We start from the raw sequence: 22,199 nt of genomic DNA on the forward strand, positions 1-22,199 counted from the left end.
CTAACAAAAAGGAGGGAAGGAGGAAGGGAAGGGATGGGAGAACTATGTACCTTCGTTTTTCTCTGAACTCAGTCTTGGTTTTTCTTTTTGAAGGAATTTTCTTGGATGATTTTTTTAAAATTTTGGTTTTATTGTTTTAGTGAATTTCCATTCTCCCCCCCCCCAACTCTAATAAAACTTGGAAATTCCAAAACTGAACTTTTGCAGATGAAGCTCAACTCATCAGTTTTCACAACAAGTACAAAATTTGAAAGGTATCCTTTGAAAATTTGTAAAAAATCAGAGCTAGATCTTTTTTCGTTCTCTTTTCAACAAACTAATTTTCGAAATAAGATCTTAACATCTCCAAGGAGGCTAAGGGTCCTCTAATTCATTGCTACTGATTTGATGACGCTGGGTTAGAATATCAACTTATTTGTTGGATTCGACTTCTCTGAGCCCTCTTTTCTCGCCCATCTAAGCTCAACACGGATCAAGATACCAAAAAACCTCGATTTCAAGCTTTAATGTTCTGAACTCGAATATTCACTCATTTATTCAGTGCTTCTCCAACCCCTCTTCCTCGTCTTCAATTTCGAAAAAAAATGTAAAAAAATGAAATTTTACTAATTTTGAAAAAATTGAGTTTGATTATTTTCATTATATTTTTGGTATTCGACTTTCTCCTTTTCGATATAACCCCCCTCCCTCTCTCCCTTCACGTTTTCCAAATTTAATTTTAGCGTAAATTCTTATCATAGTTCATCAGCGGCGGCGGGATATTTTTGGAGCACTGCCCTCCTCTTCCAGACTCAAAACAATTATTGATACAAATTTCTGAAATAATTTAAAATTTGACTTAACGTTGCTTGCACTTTTTCCACTTTTCACCCCAATCAAATCATTCACAAATAATGAAAAATAAGTGTCAATTTCTCAATACATTTCGAATTTGGTCTCGAAAAAAATGAGTAAAGTTACTACTTACATATGTAATTTCTACAACCCATGATCTATAATCTGAGATTCTAGCTTCATGCCACTCTCTTTCACTCCAAGCAGAGGCGTGCCGAAAGAGGGGAGGGGGTGCGGAGGAGGTGTCTCAGCCTCTTCCTCGACAGAAAATTTTAGACAAAAATTTGTGATTTTTGGGAAAAGTTTGGTGAGTTGAAAAAAATTGGAAGATTAGGGGAAAAGTTGCAATAATTAAAGAATTCCAAAAAACAAGGATTTTTACTTCTTGAACCATAAATTTTCAAAATCTTTCGATTTTCCATTTTCTTTCTCTGACTCAAGTTCGAGAGTAGAAAAGTTGACTTTTCATACCAAAAATAATGTTGTTTTACTTGAAATTTCCCTTCCCCCCCAAAAAATATTTCTTCATTCCAGTCAAAACTGTCAGAAGTCCAAACTTTTACTAAAATATCAAAAAAGTCCTTTTTTTTGCTAAGAATTTGGAAACAATTTCTAATTTTTGCCAAAATTGATTCGTTTTGAAAATACAAAAATTCTGTCCAGAAAGAAACGAAGAATTGTGAACTTTTTTAGAGCTTTTTCCAGAGCGAAGCTTTAATTTGTATTTTTAAAAATATTATAATTTCCTGAAAACAGTGAAAATATTGTAAAAATTTTAAAATGTTGAAACCACGAAAATCAACTTTTTGCATTAGTTATTTTACTTTTCAAATTATCAATTTTTTTTTTAATTCGACTGCACAATTTTTCAAAAGTTTTGACTCATTTTGAGAATGAAAAATTAAATTAAAAAAATTCCAGAAACATCGTTTTTGAAAATTTGAAATTATTCAACATTTATGTTTCCAACTCTCACTTCCAAAATTCGTTCGAACCACATCTGCCGAATGAGCTGAGAAAATCCTCGAGGAGGTGAGGAGGAGGATCTGGGGTAAAAAATTGGAAAAATTGCAGCCCCCCCTCGACCTAAATCAGACTCTGCCTCTTACATTACTCTCTAAATTTGAAATAGTGAAATTTCACTGCTTAGCAGTCACGACATTTTGGCTTCTTAAAAGCAGTAGTTTTTTACTGCAAAACAGTGAAGATCAATTCAGTAAATTTTTTACTGTTTTGCAGTAAAAAACTACTGCTTTTAAGAAGCCAAAATGTCGTGACTGCTAAGCAGTGAAATTTCACCGTTTCAAATTTAGAGAATACACAAATACACATGATCTGGTTTTAGAAAACATCAATTTCAAACTTCAACTAGTCAAAAATTGCATCGCAGTATTCTTTTTAATATTACGGAACACCCTGTACCCCTTGGCAATACACTGATATTTTAGCTTCGATCGAATTACTCATAGTTTGGAAATTTTTATCATATATCTAGTCTATCGACTCCGCCAAAAAATCCCACCCTACTGTAAAGACTTTCGTTTATCTAGTTTTGACTCTTCCGCATGTGTCCTATACGCCTATATGATAACGTTATACCTATTCGAAATAGGTGGAACCACGACTACATTATGTACAATTAGACTAGATAACTACATAATAATAACTATACGATCGAGCACGTACATTTAATCAGGTCTACAACTTGAACATGAGTTGAATGCGTCACGTCGGTTCCATTCACCTGCACATACACATACACGAATAAATTAGTAAATGAGTAACAATTAGATAAAAAATGTATGTATATGTATAACGAGAGAGAGGGAGATAGAGATAGAATATTATCGTATTCGTACGTACAGTATGTATTTCGCATACGTACAATAAACTGTGTATGAGCAATGAGCATATCATACAGTACGTCTAGCACTAGCACCCATGCTTTTTTACCTATACTACATGGATACACAGTCACACACGCGTCACCGTCGCGTCCGTCCGTTAATGTGTACTTTATCACTACAGAACAGCCGTAATATGCAACCCTCTCACTCTGACAGCCAATAGTAAAATATACACTCATACAACCGAACGAATAGATAAAATAGTACGTAAACATACAAACCTTGATAATCTTATCACCGCTATGTAATCCCGCTCTTTCAGCTGGACCACCTGAAACATACAAACGGACACAGTTTGTTAATCGACTCAGCAATATTATTATCACTATTCGATTATGTAATATTATTTGCGATGGGCCGGTAGTATAGTGATCGTTTTCGTCAGCTGGAGCTGGAATCGGGTAACCCCTCCAGCTCCACCATCCTGCTGTTGCAGCAGCAATCAACCAGGTATATGGAAGTCTCTACCTATACATTGTAGTGCATTGTCTTCTGCTGCGGTGCAATCTATATGGATCGATACGCACGCGACAGGGACAGATGTACCCTACCCTCGACTCTTCACCCTCTTGGCTCCTTTCAACTTCCGAATATGTATCGCGGATCAGCGGATGGGATGGATGGTTTTCTCTAGAGCATTGGTTCTATACGTCCAGGGACCTAATAATTTGCACAAATGACAGCCATCTCGTTCGGCACGACAGCCTTGCCTTCGAATTCGAATGGTTTGAAAAATAGAGCAGATTGATTTACACAGATCGAATCGACAGTGCAGGGGGTTTCAAAACAACAAAGTACTGTAACTTTTTCACTCTTACATAAAATGTAATTCTCGTAAATCAAATAAAATTTGCAGCGCAGACTCCCCTTCCCCGTTCTCGACTCCTTGTTCTTTCTATTTCTGAGAAAATAGTGTACGGAATGGGTCACTCGAGGAATCACCCTGTTTCTCAGTTCTCCTCACCGAATCATAAAACTGAGAAAGTAACACATAAAGGATTGATTTGTTATATTCAGAGCGACTAGTTTTGGACAAGGGTTCGCAAAATGTCTCTTAGGAAAGTGATTAATTACTCTGGATTCATTTTTCAACTCAAGTTCCAAACAGACAGGCAAAGGGTTATGAATAGTAAAAAGGAGTCACAGCAGGGTACCCTAAAATGCTTTTCAAAAATGATCAATTGATTTCTTCAAGTATAGGTACACAATACACATACTTTTTAACGAAGTGAACGAAGTCAAAAACAAAATCATGATAAATAAACAGTGAAATTATTCAAATTGAAAAATTTTTTCAGCAAGTGGTACCAAAATGCAGAACTTTGATCTGCACAATAATACTATTTTTGGAAAGAGTCTGGTTAAAGATCTTCATAAGAGAAATTTTAGCTGCCCAAATTGGTTTTCATATTTTTGGTAAATTTTTGAAAATGAAAAAAATATTACAATTTTCAGACTTCTTCAAACCATTCCACCAATTTCAGCTGTTCGACGATTTCCTAATTTTTGAATTTCTCCAGAAGGTACGAAAAATCAATTTAGGCAAATAAAATTCGACTTCTGGCTTATTCTCAGCGAGTTGAATGACTTCATTTACAACTGAGGCGATTTCCAGGCAAATAGCGGGAATATTTCTTTGACGAGCATACTTGTGAGATGAAAATTAATTTCTAGAAATCAAAAACGTTTTGTTTACAGAGGAATTTTTCAAATCCACACGAATCATCAATAAATTCTTAATCACTTTTTTCAACTATTTGGAATTCTTTAGCAAGATTTTCAATTTTTCCAGTATTTTTGAATTTTTCCAAAAAGCGTGGATATAAATTTGGTTAGCTGAATCTCAAGATTTGGTTTGTTGATCTGTTCAACGAAATTTCAAAATGTTGACCAAAAAGCCGCAAATATTTGTCTGGAAATTGCCTCGATGTGAATTAACTTATTGAACAAGTCCAGAATGAGCTGGAATTTGATTTTCAGCTTCCCAAATCAATTATCACGTCTTTATAGAGAAATTCAAAAATTCTGAAAAAAATCGACGACTGTCCCGAAGGTTTGAAAACGGCTGGAAATGGAGGGGTTCGGTTCAAGGGAGTCGAAATTCACTAAAAATCGAAAAATTAGTTCATTTTAGGCAGCTGCAATTTTGGGTATGGGATTTTAGATCATGGTCTTTCCACCGATCAAAATTTCATTAATTTTGGAGATTTTTTGAAAAAGGCCAAAATTTTTCATTAGCACCACCCTCACATCAATTTCCTGCATAAATGACATATTTTAAGATGAGAATTCAAAAATTAGTTCATAATTATGCTGAAGTGACCCCCCCCCCCACCTAGAATTTCAACAAATTTGCTAACGATTTCCGCAAAATTTTGATCAATCATGTTAAATTCTTCACCAATTTATGGTAATTTATTTTCAGTAATTGGGCGGCCTATTCAACAATAATTTTTATAGTAATTTCTGCAATTTTGACAACGTTTCATTCAATTTTGAGAGAATGATTAATTTTTGGTTATTGCATTAAATTTTTGGCCAAAAGGATGACTTCGATGACCTGTCAGACACCTTGAGTGAAATCTCCCCCCCCCGGGGGGGACGCTGTGATCAACTCCGATACCAAAAAATTTAATCCTGTCATGACAAGTTTGAGGAGGTGAGTCGATCAGGACACATGAATGGTAAAATTTACACAGGCAAATTGGAAAATTTTGTATTGAAGATCTTCCAAAATTTTCTATTTCAGGAGCAAATCACTCAATTTATCCTTAGGTACCTTTCCTCACAAAAGCCAAATTGAATACGATGTCTTCTGGAGCAATTCTATATGAATGCTGCGGAAAAGGTCGATTTTTTCTGGTGGCTCCAAATCAGCTTAAAAGTGACCAAAAACTATAGAAAGAGGAGGAGGTAACCGATTTTCAGGGGTTTCATCTCGAGATTTATTCAGAAACCTAATTTCAGCAATTTTCAAAAATTGGCCAAAAATCGAAAAAGTATCTTCAGCAGCTTCAAACTGGTTCCTAAAGTGAGGGTAACGTGCCCTTTCACTATTTCAGTGAGCCAAATTACATCCAGATAGGATTAGACAGGTTACCAAAGTTCGTTAGTACGTATGAGGGATGATGATGAAATTATCAAGTTCATTCACTTTTGAAAACCACTGATTCATCTTTCATTGAAAAAACTCGAGGGACGTAACATTATTAAATTGAAAAAGTGCTAATTTTTCCAGTTAAAATCATCAGTGTGTATAAATGAACCGATCATGAGCATTTTCGGACCTAACAATAACCCTCCATCTCGAGGAATTTTTCGCAGAGGACATTTTAAAGATAGAAGTGCTTCAAATATCTCCCACTCACAGGGGTCAAAATCCCATTTTGTTCAAAAAGAGAGGAAGAGGGAAGGGGCAGATAAACTCTAGAGTTGACTAGTTTAAGTAAAACCACATCAAAGTAGTAGTACGTGGATGATTTCAACCATTTAATCAATCACAGCCAACTGATCTTCCCTCCCCAAACAACTCGATTCAGAAAATCTGGAAAATTAATTCTTTTCTTTTTTATATTTTAATCGAAGCCAAAATTCTGCAGCAGTCGAATATCTTCTCTAAAGAACGTGTTTTCATCAGAATCAAATATTTTCAAAATTCCTTTTCGTGATAACCAATTTTTATTCTGATAAGATACCTCGTCGCAGTCACGACATCAAAATTCATCCACAAAATCCTCGTATCAACCCAGTTGATAACATTTTTTATGGGAAAATGTAATAGGGTCTAAGATTTAGATGAACTCGAGCCTTCCTAATCAAACAAGATCCATTCAAAGATCATTACACCGTCATAAAATTCACAGAAACCAAATGATTCAGCAACCCCAGCAGTCGAGAAATTGACAACAGATTGAAATTCGGCCAAACCTCAGCAACGTATGTATCTCACGAGTAACAATCAACCGGGTATCACCAGTGTTTCGTTACAGGTGACGACTTGATTACCAGACAAGAATGAAATTGAAATTTCATACCAGATAATTTTTCGCCAAAGCGAAAACATTCTCTGTTAGGAAAAAAGCTAGCGAAAAATTACTAGCGAATTCTACGAATAGATTAAAATTCCGTTTCTTCGTTTACGATCACTTATTTCAAGGTTGGCTCAGTCGACTTGTATGATTTCAAAGTTGAAAATTATCATATTAATTTCGTTGGTAGTTGGTACTTTTCATTCTTTATCACGCTCGGTAATCTTTAATCAACTCGTACTGTGTAGCTGTCATCGGTCAGCGGAGTAAGAAATGTTTTCGACGATTTTTCTTTTTCTGATTTTATACAAAGAAGAGATTCGAATTGATGCGAAAACGTTGTTACGTAATGAGAGAGTACCAGTACGAAGGAATGAAAAATCGTCTTTTCGAAATTAGGTTACCGTGATAAGCTGATAATGAAATAATAAACGAATCATTGGAGTATGAAAAATGGACAAACAAAGAATGAAAAATATACAAAAAAGAGAAATATGAGGTATTTGTTGTCATATCGTGGATGGCAGGTACCAGGTACCCGGTACCCTTGCGTAATTACTGAGTCATATCGATACACGGTCATCTCTTAGTGGTATACGTACGAGTATTTTAGATGATTGATTTCGATGAATACGCCCTTACCTTCTTTGACAGATTGAACGTAGACTGGATTATCTCCGGATATTTTCATACCGTATCCTCTGTTATCTTTAACGATGGTCAGTTTCGAGATCGGATGAAGATTATAGTGATTCGAGCCGAGTAGATTTCCTTCCGGTGATGTAGCCGAACGTGGTCTGGAACTTGGAGTTCGACGTAACGATGGCCCATTCGATAAGTGTAACGTTGTATTTACACTACTGTAAAAACATCACAATAATAAATGAAATAGAAACAATTCCAATCCGACGAATTAGTCACTATATTCTAACGTAGTAAACGTATCATTGACAATGATGAATGATTACACTCCTGTATCTGTTTTATTGTTTACGTTATCGAGTAAATAATCACCATTCACCATTGTCACAATATTATTAATATATTACTCGGGTAATTTAATCCGTTATTAGATCATTAGCTAGGTGATGTGTTAGTAAAGCTAATCGTAAACTCCTTCGAGTGTTTGGTTTTGAGTAAAGAGAATCAAAATGCTTATTACTATTACCTTTCCCTCGTTAGCGGAGAAGTAGGTCTTTCTTCCATCATTCCAAACAATGATGACGAGATTGACGTAAGATTGTAGTAAATCTACTTTGTCATAAATACGTAAAACCTCGAAACATTTGTAACGTACGAAAAAGCGAACCGCGAAAGCTCTTCAACGTTTTCATATCACAATTAAAACACCATAATTGAGCGAAATTATTTCATCGTATCGGATCCAATGAGCAAAGCGTAAATAATAAAAACCCATTAAAACTATACGGTTAAAGCGATACTCGGTAGTAAAAAATCACATTACGATAAAATGAACTTTATTTTACACTTTTAATAATTTGACTTATTTTAAGGCACTTTCTTATTGCTTTACTTATTTTATAAAAAAAATCACCCCGCACTTCCGTTCTATTAATAAACAACACCAACAAGTGTTATTGATGCATAGTTAGCCATTTTGTCCCAACTCCCACTCTTTAATCTCTATTTACTGCATTTTATCAAAATAAAAACAAAGTTTTTTTTATCAAAATGGCCGCCGTGATAAAAACGATGCTTCGACGAATCCGTTTGAAACGTGTCAGTTTTTGAAAAATGTTCGAAAAATGATATTTTTAGTGGATAAACATTTTTAAAAATGTGCAACGAAGCATTTTTAATAAATTTGCACATTTTTAAAGATAAAAAACGATAAAATAAGTTCCAATATAACGAAATGGCTGAAATAAACAAGTTGAAAATTTCAGACGCAAACTATATCCGCCATTTTGTGACGCCACTTTTCACACATTTCTTATCAACGTGTCGCTTATCAATCGAGATCAACGAATTTGATGAAAATTTATTCTAGAACTTGGGCAATATCGTGAAAATTGAGTAAATTTGGCTCGAATTTCGATACTCGTTGCTTATTTCATGAAGAATTTCATTTGATTTACGTCTAAAGTACAAGAGACAAGCGTTGAAAAGTAATGACATTGGCTGATTTCGTTCGCAAGTACTTGGAAGAGCGACGCAAAGTTTGCGAAGAAAAAGCCAGGTACCGTATATCTTTAGCATTTCTCCACTAATTCGTATCATTGTAACGTAAGGGTAATCTATGCAACTTATTCTGATAACCAGAAACACTCCCGAATGAATCTCAACTTCATTTCATGAGTAGATGAAGATATTTTACAATCGGGAAGGATTCGTTTGCTTTACTAACTCTGGCAATTTTTGATTGATTTACAGGTTTTCAAATTTCGGTCGTGATGTGCTGTACTTCAGTAAAGAAGGAGAAAGTAAGTAATCGTTTTTGATGTAGGTTTATCAGAGATTTTGGCAAACTATGCTGAAGATGTTGTAATTTTTACCTGTGATAACGTCGTACTGAGTTTGCTATACCTTTCAATCATTCATAATGACATATTCTACATTGAAACTTTCATGATTCATTTCAGATACCAGCTCTTCCTCTTCGGAATCATCGAATAGTAAATATTTCTCAAACACATTAGAAAAGTAAGTAAAACACCACCTCAAACACCTTCCTCCTTCTCACCTTTCTCATAACTACGATCGTATTGTGTTTCTTTACAGAAAACCCAAACCACAAAAAGACACATGTGTCAATTGCAAGAAAATCCAAACGAGTAAAACCGTCAAAGTAACCAGAAGACCGGATGGGGTACGTATTACTGAACAAAATCCTACGCCCAAATTATTCCACCACGTAATAAAAAATGACACTTCGTTTAGAAAATCGAAACCGAAACGACGATAAAAGATAGCGAAGGGAACATAGAAAAAACTATCTCATATCAAGATGGAGACACAGTGTACACAACTGTCACAAAAACTGATCCATCTGGTCGTACACAAGTCAAACATAATGTCAAACGAGAAGGCCATCCTGATGAAAATTCAAACGATTCGTTGGTTCCAGTGATAGATCAATTTGTACCGAAGTCAAATTCCGATGACGATTATGATTTCTGGTTCAATAAATTTTTCGGGTAAGTTGATTATCACAACTTCGTAATCGAAGTTTTCGTCTCGAATTACATCCGATATGATTTTTACAGAAAACCGAAACCTGCACCAGAATTCTTTACGAGAGAGAACGGTGATAAGAAAGATTCAACGATGCAAGATTTCGATGTAACTGATAAAGTGATGCAAGAAGCGATGCCATTCGATTTCAATAATGTCGAAGATAATATTAGCAAATTGTTGAAAATGTTCGAAAATGACTGTAAGTATCTCAATTTTTACATCTTGGAATACAGTTATCAACATTTTTCATCGTCTACTTTTTTCCTTCCAGTTCCTAGTTCCTTTAAAAGTCAATCGTTCGCCGAAGATTTTTCGCCAAAAACCGACGATGCGCCGAAATTTTTCGAACAGTTTGAAAACGAGACTCAGAAACCAGCTCCCAAGAATGGAAAGTGAGTACGAGTTCTTCTCGTGAGAAATATTCCTTTGTCGACTTCTTCAACGGCGATTTGTTTCTGATTTCAGAACACACGGTAGAACTAAAAAAGGAGATAGAGACTTGCAATCGCAGGTTGATAGCATTATGAAGAATTTTCTTTCTCCCAAGACTGCAGGTTTATTCGAACAATGTACGTGTAATAAATAAGAATTCAAGTTTTATATTACTATATTCCCATCACCATCATTAAAACCACCACCACCACCACCACCAATCACTGAGTAAAATGTGAAAAAAATACCTTAATCTGTAGCTAATCAATTCTTCCTCCCGATATTCCAGTTGCTGATCGAGCCATCGTAGAAGTTCCAGACGAGAAAACACCGTTAGATAAATTCATAGAACTCGACGAAGAAACGCAAAAAAAACGATTATCTATATTACAAGAAAGAAACGAAGTTATGAAAAGACTAAATAGTTACTTCGATAGAAAACTAACCATCGACGACGGGTAATCATAATTATTCACTTCCAAATTCCACTTTCCGCTGTCATTTCTTCGAAATATGCTCAATGACGTATTTATTTACAGAAAACAAGACGTATATTCCGATATTGAACCTGTAAACGACGATGAAATCGCTTTATTCGTTCCACAACCGCAACCGAATCCAACGCCCAATTTGAATGATTTTAGTCAAATGCTTGCCAAACAATTCGGCCCGTTTAGTGGTATAAATTTCAATATAACCACCAAATCGAAAATGAAGTTCCCCAACGGTGTAAGTTTTCTTCGACGATTCTTGTTTTTCACTTTGGATCGTGTTTTAATCTCGATTTACTACATTCCAGAATCTAAGGACAGAAACGGTGAAAAAGGATAAAAACGGTAATTTTGAGAAATCAATTACCTACGAAGCTGGAAACAAGGTTTACACGTTGATTACAGTTACCACTCCGTCTGGTCAACAGATAGATAGGCAAAGGAAGCTGAACTTTTCCGAAAGTGAGTCTTTTATTTATTTTTTTCTGCCATACGAGATCTTCGAAGAATTAAAATATGATTAATTTGTCATTTCAGACGAATTGTCGAATTTCAAGAAGCAGTGGGATGCTCGTTATCAGTCAGATTTCTCCGATTAGTGTGTTATTATTCCTTTTATCAGTGATGTTCGTTTCTCGATTACCTTTTCTCTTTCTCACTTATTCCTGTTTTATTTAGTACAAAATATAAAATTATGTAAATTGATTTTTTTTACGTGTTTTCTTCGGTTTCGAAAACTTCCAGCAGTTACAAGAAAATGTTAATATGGTTGCATACCTAAACATCTACAGGAAGAATTAGATTCTAGAATCTTGAAGAAAGTCGTATTTCCTGAAACCAGCAAATAATTGATGAATTTCTGAAAAACAATGCACAGATGAAAAATGAACATGCTACGTTCGTTCCTTAAAAAAATACCTCGCTAGAATTCTGATGAAAAATTCTAAAATCACTCGCGTTCAAGTGTGGCAATTTTGTTTCTTCATTTCGAAATCATTTCCGGCGCACTCGGGTCCTACAAAATTCTAAAACCTACTAATCAAGTGAACTAGCCTCATATAAATGGCCAATAAACATGCATATATTTTAAAAATACGTATAACCAATACGAATTTCTATAAATTTCAATTACACATATAAAAGTTCGACTATATAATAAATAATTTAATGACTGCATCGACGCGAAAATACGCGCCTTAAATAGGAAAAAAAAACAACCATATTGCTTTTAAATTCCCACCACCGGAATGGTACATCAGTGACAAAAAATATAGAACTTACTCGTGTAGCTCGAGAAATCTTAAATCATCGAAATGAAAGCATTTTTGGACGAACTCGAGCCTCGATTTGCAGAAATGCGCTCGAAATAATGAGACCGGGGCAGGAATTACAATAATATTTACGTAAAAACTACGCGTTTATTAAACTTAAGGTATAGGAGACGGAGAACGAGTCGGCGACGGAGGTGTCATCTGAGGTTGCATTTTGATCGGGTACATAGCTGCTTGTAAATCGAATCCGGGTGGCATTGTCATCGTTCCTTGAGCCTGGAATTAGAAACATGGATCGATTAAATGAATGATTTAATCATATTGACGATCGTTTGATCATTGGTAAATATGATTTTGTAGCATTGATAATTAAAACGATAGGTATCTGAATTCTGAATACTCACTTGCAAATAGGTAATGAGCCTGCGTAATTCTTCCAACGCGTTGGCCTGCATAAGTATGTAGTTTTTAGCCAATAGTAAAGTAGCAATCTTGGACAGTTTTCGGACGGAAGGCGAATGAGCGTAGGGTATGACACCTCGAAGTTCATCCAAAGCGTCGTTCAAATCGTGCATACGTCGACGTTCTCGAGCATTTATATTTAATCGGACCATTTTGCCTTGGCGTGATTTCGACTTGCCTCCGGTTCCGGTATTCGGCGCGTTTATCGTGTTACATGATTGAGATGGCTCCGGAATTCTGAGGAAAATAAATAAATAAAACTAATGAATACCTAATAAAGTAAATAGGTAGATATTAACTGAACTCAAGAGATTGCAGAAGAAACAAATTGTTTTTTGCCCCACACTCTGGCGGAGTAGGAGTTTCAATTAGGCTACAGATCTCAACGATTCAACCTAAAATTCAAGTGACTTTTGTTCCAAATGTGAAAAATATCTGGACTATGAAAGAAAAAACAAAGGAGAACACCCTGAACCACAAATTCTCGTCATTTAATAAGTTGAATTTTCCACTAATAGGACATAAAATGGGAATTCTTCACCAACTTGGACCAATAGTTAAATCTGATGTTGTGTTCCGATTTTGCTTTATTTTTTTCACGAATTTCCATGACAATCCCAACCCTAAAGTTTGAAGGAAAAGGGAGGGATTCGAGCTCCTGATTCTACGAATGGGATTTTTTTTTACAAAAAAGCCAAATTTTGATGGCTCATATTTTGAAACTGATGCAACTTTGAGCAAAACTGTCAGTGAGAAGCAGTAGAAAATAAAATCGAAGATTCAAAATCAATAGGTAAATATATACGATACAAAAATAAAAAATTTGAAAAGCTCAAGATTGAGATTTTACAAAAGTCTAATTTTTCATGAATATGTAATGTAAAAAGTGAGACTCCACCATTCAAAGATTTGAAGAAACACCATTGGAGGGCCCTTTCCCCCTTGTTTTCAAAAAACGAATTTCCAAAAAATACTAAAAACATTCAGTGAAGGGGACCTAAGGTGATTGTGCAAATTTTTTCTCGAAGTTTTTTCATGCTTTCATACTCTACATACAGCTGTTAGTTTTTATGGGAAAAAATTCACTGAAAATTTCAACGCCCCCTCTCTTCTTCCGCTGAAAATGAAGTCGCGCTGGTAGCACCTCTTCCAATTGGTTGAAAAAAATCAAAAAATTGTTATTAAAAAGTCTCTCAATAACCTATTCTTGAAAAAACCTGCCTTTAAAAGCTGAAAAAATACAACATGAATAATTTTCTTATCAAAAAATTTAGGTATTGAAAAATGGGCACTTGTTTTTAGGTTTTGTTTCTTCATTTTTTAAACTGAGGGTAGGTCGACATTGTTTGGGGAAAGCGGAGAAAGGGTCTTGAAAACGGGGTTGTCACAAACGAAAAATGTTGGAAAATTGCTTATTTTCTTGAAAAATTTTTCATCTGCTTCTTTTTTTAATTTTTTTGCAATTTGAAGAAGGGGCCTCCTGGCACTACTTTTACTTAGACCTAGAGCTCAATAAAATAAAAATGAGAAACAATTTTGACATAAAATCCGAGAACTTCACAAGACGTGAGCTTAAAAAGTGAAACATCAAGATAAGGACCATTTTGATTTGGGAGGGAGAGGGGAGGAAAATAGTACCAATTTTGATCAAAATTCAGAAAAAGTTTTCAAGTAGAGTGACACATTGATTGAGTAATAAATATAATTTGATAACAATGAGTTGAAGTCTACCAATTTTGAGGGAGAAAAAAATCTTCAAAAATAATGAAAATATGACACGACGTGTACATTAATTCAGAGGCCCCGAGTTCAAATGTAATTTACCTGCTCATGTTTTCAATTTAAACCATCAGTACCCTATTTCTTTCTTCCAATTTTGAAAAAAATGATGACGTCAGGGACCAATGAGAGTTTGAATTTGAAAAATGAGCAGATATTTGAACACAGCACTCCTAAAACCTCATAAAAAGTCTTAAATATTTCATTTAAAAATGAAAAAAAAAAGTTGGCAATTTTGGACATGACAATGAGCATTTTTGGCAATTTCTGGCAAAAAAGAGAGACTTTAAAGCAATTTTTGGGGAAAAAAATACGTTTTGGAATTTTTTTGCAAAAAAAAACGCAGTTTTTAGTAGGTAGGTAAGTAGGTAATTTTTGATAAAAAAAAGTAAGATTTTTTGGCAATTTTTAACATTTTTTGGAAGAAAAAAACGAGATTTTTTAAAACAAATTATACGGTTTTGCAATTTTTGTTGCAAAAGTGAGCCTTTTTTGGGAAAATGTTGATAAAAAGCGATCCTGAGTAAAAGAGCAAAGTTTTTTTGGCCATTTTTGACAACAAAAAGCGAGGCTTTTGGACAATTTTTGGAAAAGAAGTAAGAATTTTTTGTAAACAAGCGACACTTTTCATAAATTCTGGCAAGAAAGAACTTTTTTTACAATTTTGACAAAAGCCATGACTTTGTTTTTTGATATTTTTGGAAGAAAGCGAGATTTCGACAATCTTAATTTGAGGTAGGACTTTGTAACCGTGACGCTAAAAACGAAGTGTGACCAGTGGAAAAAAATGAAACTACTTTCGTAACTTATTCACTTTTTGGCAATTTTTGTTTCAAAAAGTAGAGCCAAGATTTAAAAAAATTGAATTTTTGAAAATTTTTGAAAAAAAAACTTTAGTACCTAACCAAAATTTTAAAAAAAAGTTAGGTATTTTAACCATGTTTAAAGGTACTGATGGGGGGGGGGGGGGGGGGTTTAAAAATATTAGATCGAGAAAATTATCCATGATTCTAGAGATGTTGTGATTCCATTTTAAAAAATTTTCTGGTAAAAGAGCATCAAAAAAAGCCCAGAGTGTAATTTTTCAAAAATTTCAGAACACATTTCTCAACTTTTGTTCTCATTGGGAAACCTTGAGCTTTCACTCAGAAAGTTCTTTTCAGCTTTTCAAACTCTAATTGTCGATTTTGAAATTTTTGAAATTATTATCTACTTTCTTTGAAGCTCATCAACATATTTTCTGATGGAGAGCTAGCCAGGTTTGATAGGTTAGCAAAAAATCGCAGATGTGTAAAGATTACGAGTCTCCTCCCCCCTCCTCCATACTTTTGACAGCGTGAGGCTCCTTTTATGGTATCATGGATAATGGAAGGGAACTCCTAAAAAAAAATTGAGTCCAACTGAATTACCTACCCTAAACTAAATCCCAACTTCGTTTTTGTAGAATAAGCCAACAAAGTGACTTCTAAGTAATTTCTCTCCTTTCCCCTACCTCAAAAAAATCTTGAAATCCGAACGAAAGCTCTTACCTATTCATTGAATGAATCTACAAAAGAATGGTATTTTACAATAATGGTTGAAAAAAGAAGACACCCAGTCAGAGGAGGTTTTGTCAAAATAAATGGATTTCATGCTACGTACATATACCTATACAGACATTTTCTAAGAGGGGATGGAGCCAGAAAATCTGAAAAAGAAAATTTACTGCACAAACCACACTAATAGTGTTACGAGTACTTCTCATCGATTTCCATCCATTCAACAGGAATTAGCACAAAAAAAATTTATTTGGATAAAATTCAATCAAAAAGTCAACACATCATTGTCAATCTCCATCATTTTGAAACTGAGCTTATCAAGAAGAAGATCTTGAAACCAAACTGCAGCATAGTTCATGAAGCAACTGGCAAATTTCAGGAAAATATCGAAATGCTTTGACATTTTCAATGACATAAAATACCAAAAGAATAGTAAACTCACGAATAGGAACATTAATTGATTAACATTGAGAAAAAAGCTTCAAAAGTTTGTCAACAAGTCGAAGCTTGAAATAGAGTAACAATTTCTCAATCTCAATCAAAGTAGCATCGCAGCTGCGACATTTTTCAGCCAAATCAAGACCATTTCTCATTATCAGTTCAGAAATTGACTCAAAAATCAGATGAAATCGTCGTAAGAACTAATCCACCGCACATTGAATGGCCTTCACAGCCTGTTCTCAATACAACACAACTAAATCTGAGCACCAGAATTCCACAAAGGAGCTTTTTCTTCACCTTATATGTACCTACACTTCTAATGCATAAAAGTATCAATAGGTAGCTTAATAATAATCAACAGATCCACAATGATCTGCAAATATTCACCTATTTTCCGAATGATGATGATGCGTGGCCGGCAGCGGAGGCGAAGGTCTGTTTTCATTGGACGGTACACCTGATCCGGACGAAGGGTAGTAATATCCACCTAGTCCAACAGTTCCCAACGGAGTTCTTCTTCCAGGCACCGGACTGGTTTCGTTTGAGTAATACGTACCGCTATTGCAATTTTCCATACTCGTATTTTGGGTAGTATCACAATGCCACAGCATAGGGTTCGGCGGGCTTCTCATGAAAACTCGCTGGGCTCGATTGCAACCACCACCGAAGCAAGTTCACTGATAAATACGCGAGCGACGATTTGGATTTATTATCACAAAATCTCAGCAACTTGAAAGAGCGAGAAAAAGAAAAAAAAAGGTCAACGCTAGTTGTTTAGGTAGGTATACAAAATATCCATAAACCTTCTACTTGTTTACTATTTTTATCCCTCGGGTAAATACCCAAGACTAATTTAATGACCTATAAACCGTTTATACACATTTATAATTACGACGACGAGTTTTCATTTTTGTCAATAAATGAAAATGCGAATTTCGGTCCAGATGGCGTGCTTGCGTTCGCAACTGTCGGTGGCAGGGCAGCGGCGACAACCCGGCCCGCAACCCTCACACAGCTCAGATGCTGGCGAGCTTAGATCGAGGGTGCGTTACCATGGCGACGACTGCGAGCTTGTCAGCGTTTATTTAAACGCATCCCCCGCACCTTGCGTACTTTGAATCTTTTCGGCTATCGATTTTTCTCGCATCCGGCTCCCTGCGGCGCGCTCTTCCGCTCCGTCACCATTTCCATAACTGATTAGCAGGTCATTTTTTTCCGTACCGCTGGACCGAGGTTTATTGAACTTTCCGTAAGAGCAGACTCGTTAACAGCATTCACCATCGTGATATGTTCTCGCGTTTCTCGATTCGCAACAAACTTTAGGTACAATATCCGAAGCTAATTTAAAGCCTGGTCCGGTAATTATCGACAGAGGTACCTTTGCTACAGTAGAAGCTCATTAATAGGATACCTTTTGAAAAAAAAAGCATACCTATATCATATTTTAACGTTAATTCCTCCAAAAGCTTCGTATATCTCTTGCTCTTATTCATCGTCCGCTTCCTGCAACATTTCCAAACAATTTCATTAATCAAAAGAATTTACAAACATTAAACGTAAAAAGCAGCAAAAGTAACCGAGTTTCGAAAAAAAAGAGTAATTTAATCGTAATTCGCTTCGCTCCCCTGCTTACGATATACTTTCGACGAGCTCTGCTAAACTTTTTAAATTACTTGTGTTTTTTTTATAGCTCGGTTTAGGTCAATGACTCATTTCAGAGGATTTTTTTCACCATAGAGGACGAGGGGTTGAAACAAGTCGAAGATAATTCCATCTCGCAGCGGTGTTGTTGTTGTTATTTAAATTATACTCGCGTGCAATTGGTGGCTGTTGCCGCGGGATTGGCGGGATTTTAAATATATACTTAGGACGAATCACTTTAGCGAAAATTTTCATTACTGTCTTATCTTCTCTTGCTCTTGGTACTTACAAAGAATTATTTCAACGAACCTGAAAACGACCTCGTAATCTTATCCGAGAGAGTACTTTTTTATACAAGATTTTAATTCGTTTTGCAATATTTTTGTCTCGTGTTGGTTTTTTTTATGTACAAAAATGAGTTCAGAGGTTCCGGCCTGCGATGTTTTATTTAGGCATAAAAGTATGGAGAATAGAGAGTGCGAGGTAGAGATACGATGAATTACGAGTTGATTTAGCTACCTACTTCAAACTGTGCACAGCGAAATGGGGAAATTTTCCCATGAGATTTGAAAAATCGATACGGAATTGAAGAGTAGGTAGAGGAAAAAAGTCGAAAACTTATAAATAGAGCAGAGTGAAAAAGAAGACGAATTGCGAAAAAAAATCTAAATAATAAATAAGTTAAGCACCTACGCGAAAATTAAGCCTGCGACAAGTTGTTCGAAAAATATGAAAAAATAAGGCAAAATTTCTCGTAAAAATAATTGAAGTTTTATGATTTTTTTCCCCAAGTGGATGGGATAACTACTAATTAACGAGATTTTTTTTTAAAAGCTTGTGAATTTATTTTTAAAAAATTAAACAGGTAGTGCAAAATTTGGCAAATTTGCAGACATTCTGAGAAAATCCAATTTGAGAAAAAATCTATCAAATTTTTCAAATATACGTACTTAACTTACACTTCTCCTCCTCTTATTTTTATATTCTACAGTTGCTTTTGTTTTGACGAAATTACAACGAATATTCAATTATTCATCAATTTTGGTTGAAATTTATTCCATCCGAAGTATTCATCATAATTTCGCTAAAAACTACAACTACCGGTACTTTAAATAAAAATCATGATCAAAACTTCAAAAAATTCGTCAACAATTGGAAAATTCCATAAACCATGAATTTCTGAAGAGGAAAAAAAGGGGCGAGCGGCATATGAAAGTTACGCCAGTTTTTTATGCATTTTCAGGAATTTTCGGACCATCTTTATTCTTTACTCATTTTTTTTTGTTGATAATTTTGCAATTTACGTTTCAGTTTGGTTGATACTTGGAAATTTCAGCTAATTTTTTCATGTTTTCAAGAAATTTGGTGAATATTTTGGGCAATTTTTCAATATTTTACAAAAGTTTGGAAATATTACATAATTATATTTTTTCATCATTTTTAATGGATTATTCGTCAATTTTATACCTAGCTTGTTCATCGATTTTTTTCCACCATTTTTATAATGAATGCCTCGCCAATTCCATACCTAGCTTTTCTCTAAAATTTTGACAGTTAGGTATTTTGAATTTTTAACCAATCTTATTCGTTATTTCAAATTGTCAAAGCTCATATTCAATTTTTCCAAAAAAAAGTAACAAAAATTTTAAAAGGTAATCCAAAAGTAACCACAAAAATTACAAAATATGAGCAAAACATTTGAATATTTAAAAAAAACACACAAAAAAGCTAGAAAATTTCATTGAAAAATATACTTTTTGGCAATTCCTAGCAAAAATATGAAACTTTTTCCAAATTTCTGGCAATTTTTGAAATAAAGAAGGGAGAATTTATGGCAATTTCTAGAAAAAGACGAGATTTTGATAATTTAAGCATAAGGTAGAGCTACTTTTCGGTAATTTTTGGCAAAACATCGAGACTGCCAAGTAATTTTTGGTAGGTACCTATTGGAAGAAAATTGAGAATTATTTGCGAAAAAGCAATTATTTTTAGTAACTTTTGTCAAAAGTGTAGTCTATCAGCTATTTTCAGCAAAAAAGAGGTACTTTTTGGCAATTTTTTTTTTCAAGAGGATAAAGACAGATTTTTTTGCAATTTAGTAAAAACTGAGAATTTTTGTCAATTTTTGGCAAACAAAAAGACGTTTTAGAAATTATTTACAGAACGTGATGCCTTCTTTTATGCAATTTTTGTCGAAAAAAATCGACTTTTTTTTGCATTTTTTGGTAAAAACAACATGACTTTTTTGGACATTGTTGATAAGACAAAAAGCGAGATAAACGTTGAAAATTTGACAGAAAAATCAATTCTTTTAGACAATTTTTATCAATAAGGCGAGACTTTTAGACGATTTTTTGAGGAAAAAGTGAAACACCTGAAATTTTTGGCAAGGAAGTGACAAACTCTTCGGGCAAATTTCAAAAAAAGTCGAGCCTTTTTGCAATTTTTGGCAGAAAGCGATCGAGACTTCGACGATTTTAGCCACACAGGCAGGGCTTCGTAATCGTAACTCTAAAAAGAAAGTGTAACCAGTTGAAAAAGAATAACTTCGAGTTCTGCTCATACTCCTGTAGTGCTACATCGATTTTTAACAATTGACGGATTTTTGTTCATTTTAATTGAGTTTTGCGAAATTTTAGAAATGTTTCCAATATTTTACATTGAAAAAAAAAACGTTTCCAACTTTGTTTTGATTTGTGATAAATTTTGCCATTTTGCCAATTTTCCAGTGAATTCAAAATTCTGTCAATATTTCGGAAAATTTTCAATAAGCACAATTTTTTTTAGAAAATTATAAGTATCCGTGCTGGGCTTATTTTTAACAAATTTTTCGATATTTCATCCATTTTGACAAGATTTTCAAAAATTCGTCAATTGAATTTATCTTGGGACATTGTAATTGAAAAATTCTTCCTGACGCTGACCAGTGGCGTAGCCAGGATTTTTTGAAGGAGGGGGCAAAACCAGATTTTTAGGCATGAAAAATCGAAATGAGGGGTAATTTTCTGGAAAGCTATCGTGATGTGTGGTGATGTCATGAAAATAAATGCAAAATTACCTACTGCTCGAGCGAAAATTTTTAGAAAAAATGGGTCCGAACAACAAAAAAACGTCCATTTTTGCATGTTTCCTTTCAAATTTTCGCTCGCAAGGGGGGCATTTGGATACGCCAATGACGCTGACGCGATTTCAAAAAGAAAATTCACAAAAATCTTTTCAAATAGCAAAAATCTAAAATATTGAAAATGTTGAAGCTTCAGGAAATCACCAAAAAAAAAAGGAATCACATTGAGTAGCTGGCTTTTTGGGGAAGAGAAGGGGGTGGAGGGAAGAGGACGAAGGTAGTGGAGAAAAGCTATGCGAATTTCCCAAAAATCAAACTATCGTGCATTTTGAATTTTCAAAAAAATTACTTTGGGGCAGCTGAAGTTTGTGTTTTCAATATATATATGGGGGGGGGGGGATTGTATGCTTCTTTCAAGAATCTTAGCTTTTCATAAATGTCGAAAGTTCAACAAGCAAAAATCATCAAAAGGGGGAGAAATCTTATCAAAATTTCGTATGCTTCAAAGTATAAAAAAAATCACTCAAGGTCCATGAAATTAGTTTTGGCGGCTGAAATTTTGGTTTTCATTTTCCGAGGGTGGAGGGGTGATGGGATCTACGTTCTTTCGGAGAATCAAAAATTGTGTCAGTTTTTAAATTTCAAAAAATCCGAAGGGTAGCATCTTGCTGAAAATTCTTAATTTTGCACATTTTGAGTAAGTACTTTGATGTTTCAAAAAATCGCCAAAAATCGAAAGATTTTCCTGGGAAAATGAAAATTGTTATTCTCCTTTTTTGCGTGAAAGGCTTACGGGGAAGAAGGGGAGACATTATTGTCTTTTTAAAATCCAAAGTATTGAACATTTTGAAATTTCAAAAAAGTTTTAAAAATTAAAAGAGAACCTGGCGGAGCTAAAAATGTTTTTTTTTTGGAGTTAGGAGGGGAGAATTATGAATCGTTTCAAGTAAGTAATAATACCCTCCACATAAGATTTTGGAGTGTATCAATCAACAAAACATCAAAAACATAGATCATTCTTTTGAAATTGAGCAGAAAAAAATCAAGATTCACATCGATCAAAATATTTTTAAATGAATAGGTTCAGAAGCAATTTAAATTCTTCACTATTTT

The 22,199-nt window shown here is 34.6% G+C and overlaps 3 protein-coding genes across 11 annotated transcripts in view; 1 reads left to right on the forward strand and 2 right to left on the reverse strand.

The window, feature by feature from the left end:
• RhoGEF2 (Rho guanine nucleotide exchange factor 2) overlaps positions 1 to 8,397 on the reverse strand; it is a 312,288-nt gene extending 303,891 nt beyond the window's left edge. For 5 of the 9 annotated variants that reach the window (XM_065350872.1, XM_065351125.1, XM_065350958.1 and 2 more), the window contains exons 1-4: positions 7,938 to 8,396; positions 7,412 to 7,629; positions 2,963 to 3,012; positions 2,521 to 2,578 (exon numbers count right to left, since the gene is read on the reverse strand). In XM_065350872.1, the coding sequence (XP_065206944.1) occupies positions 2,521 to 2,578; positions 2,963 to 3,012; positions 7,412 to 7,629; positions 7,938 to 7,978 (367 nt within the window). In that variant the 5' untranslated portion in view covers positions 7,979 to 8,396. Of the gene's footprint in view, positions 1 to 2,520; positions 2,579 to 2,962; positions 3,013 to 7,411; positions 7,630 to 7,937 lie in introns of all 9 variants that reach the window. The other 4 variants (XM_065351450.1, XM_065351370.1, XM_065351285.1 and 1 more) reach the window with 2 other exon arrangements.
• A 357-nt stretch (positions 8,398 to 8,754) lies between these two features.
• Positions 8,755 to 11,595, forward strand: LOC135837028 (uncharacterized). Its single transcript, XM_065352194.1, has 12 exons — positions 8,755 to 8,969; positions 9,164 to 9,213; positions 9,373 to 9,433; positions 9,512 to 9,599; positions 9,671 to 9,927; positions 9,997 to 10,166; positions 10,239 to 10,359; positions 10,433 to 10,536; positions 10,689 to 10,857; positions 10,939 to 11,128; positions 11,199 to 11,352; positions 11,428 to 11,595. The coding sequence occupies exons 1-12, from the start codon at positions 8,902 to 8,904 to the stop codon at positions 11,487 to 11,489; spliced, it is 1,494 nt and encodes a 497-aa protein (XP_065208266.1). The 5' UTR covers positions 8,755 to 8,901; the 3' UTR covers positions 11,490 to 11,595.
• Positions 11,596 to 11,949: 354 nt separating this feature from the next.
• Oli (Olig family) lies at positions 11,950 to 17,369 on the reverse strand. The gene is made up of 3 exons (XM_065352428.1): positions 16,769 to 17,369; positions 12,566 to 12,860; positions 11,950 to 12,437 (listed from the first exon to the last, which is right to left on the reverse strand). The coding sequence occupies exons 1-3, from the start codon at positions 17,011 to 17,013 to the stop codon at positions 12,318 to 12,320; spliced, it is 660 nt and encodes a 219-aa protein (XP_065208500.1). The 5' UTR covers positions 17,014 to 17,369; the 3' UTR covers positions 11,950 to 12,317.
• Between the last annotated feature and the right edge of the window lie 4,830 nt (positions 17,370 to 22,199).

Source organism: Planococcus citri, chromosome 1 (genome assembly GCF_950023065.1).
Source record: "Planococcus citri chromosome 1, ihPlaCitr1.1, whole genome shotgun sequence".
Taxonomy (NCBI): domain Eukaryota; kingdom Metazoa; phylum Arthropoda; class Insecta; order Hemiptera; family Pseudococcidae; genus Planococcus; species Planococcus citri.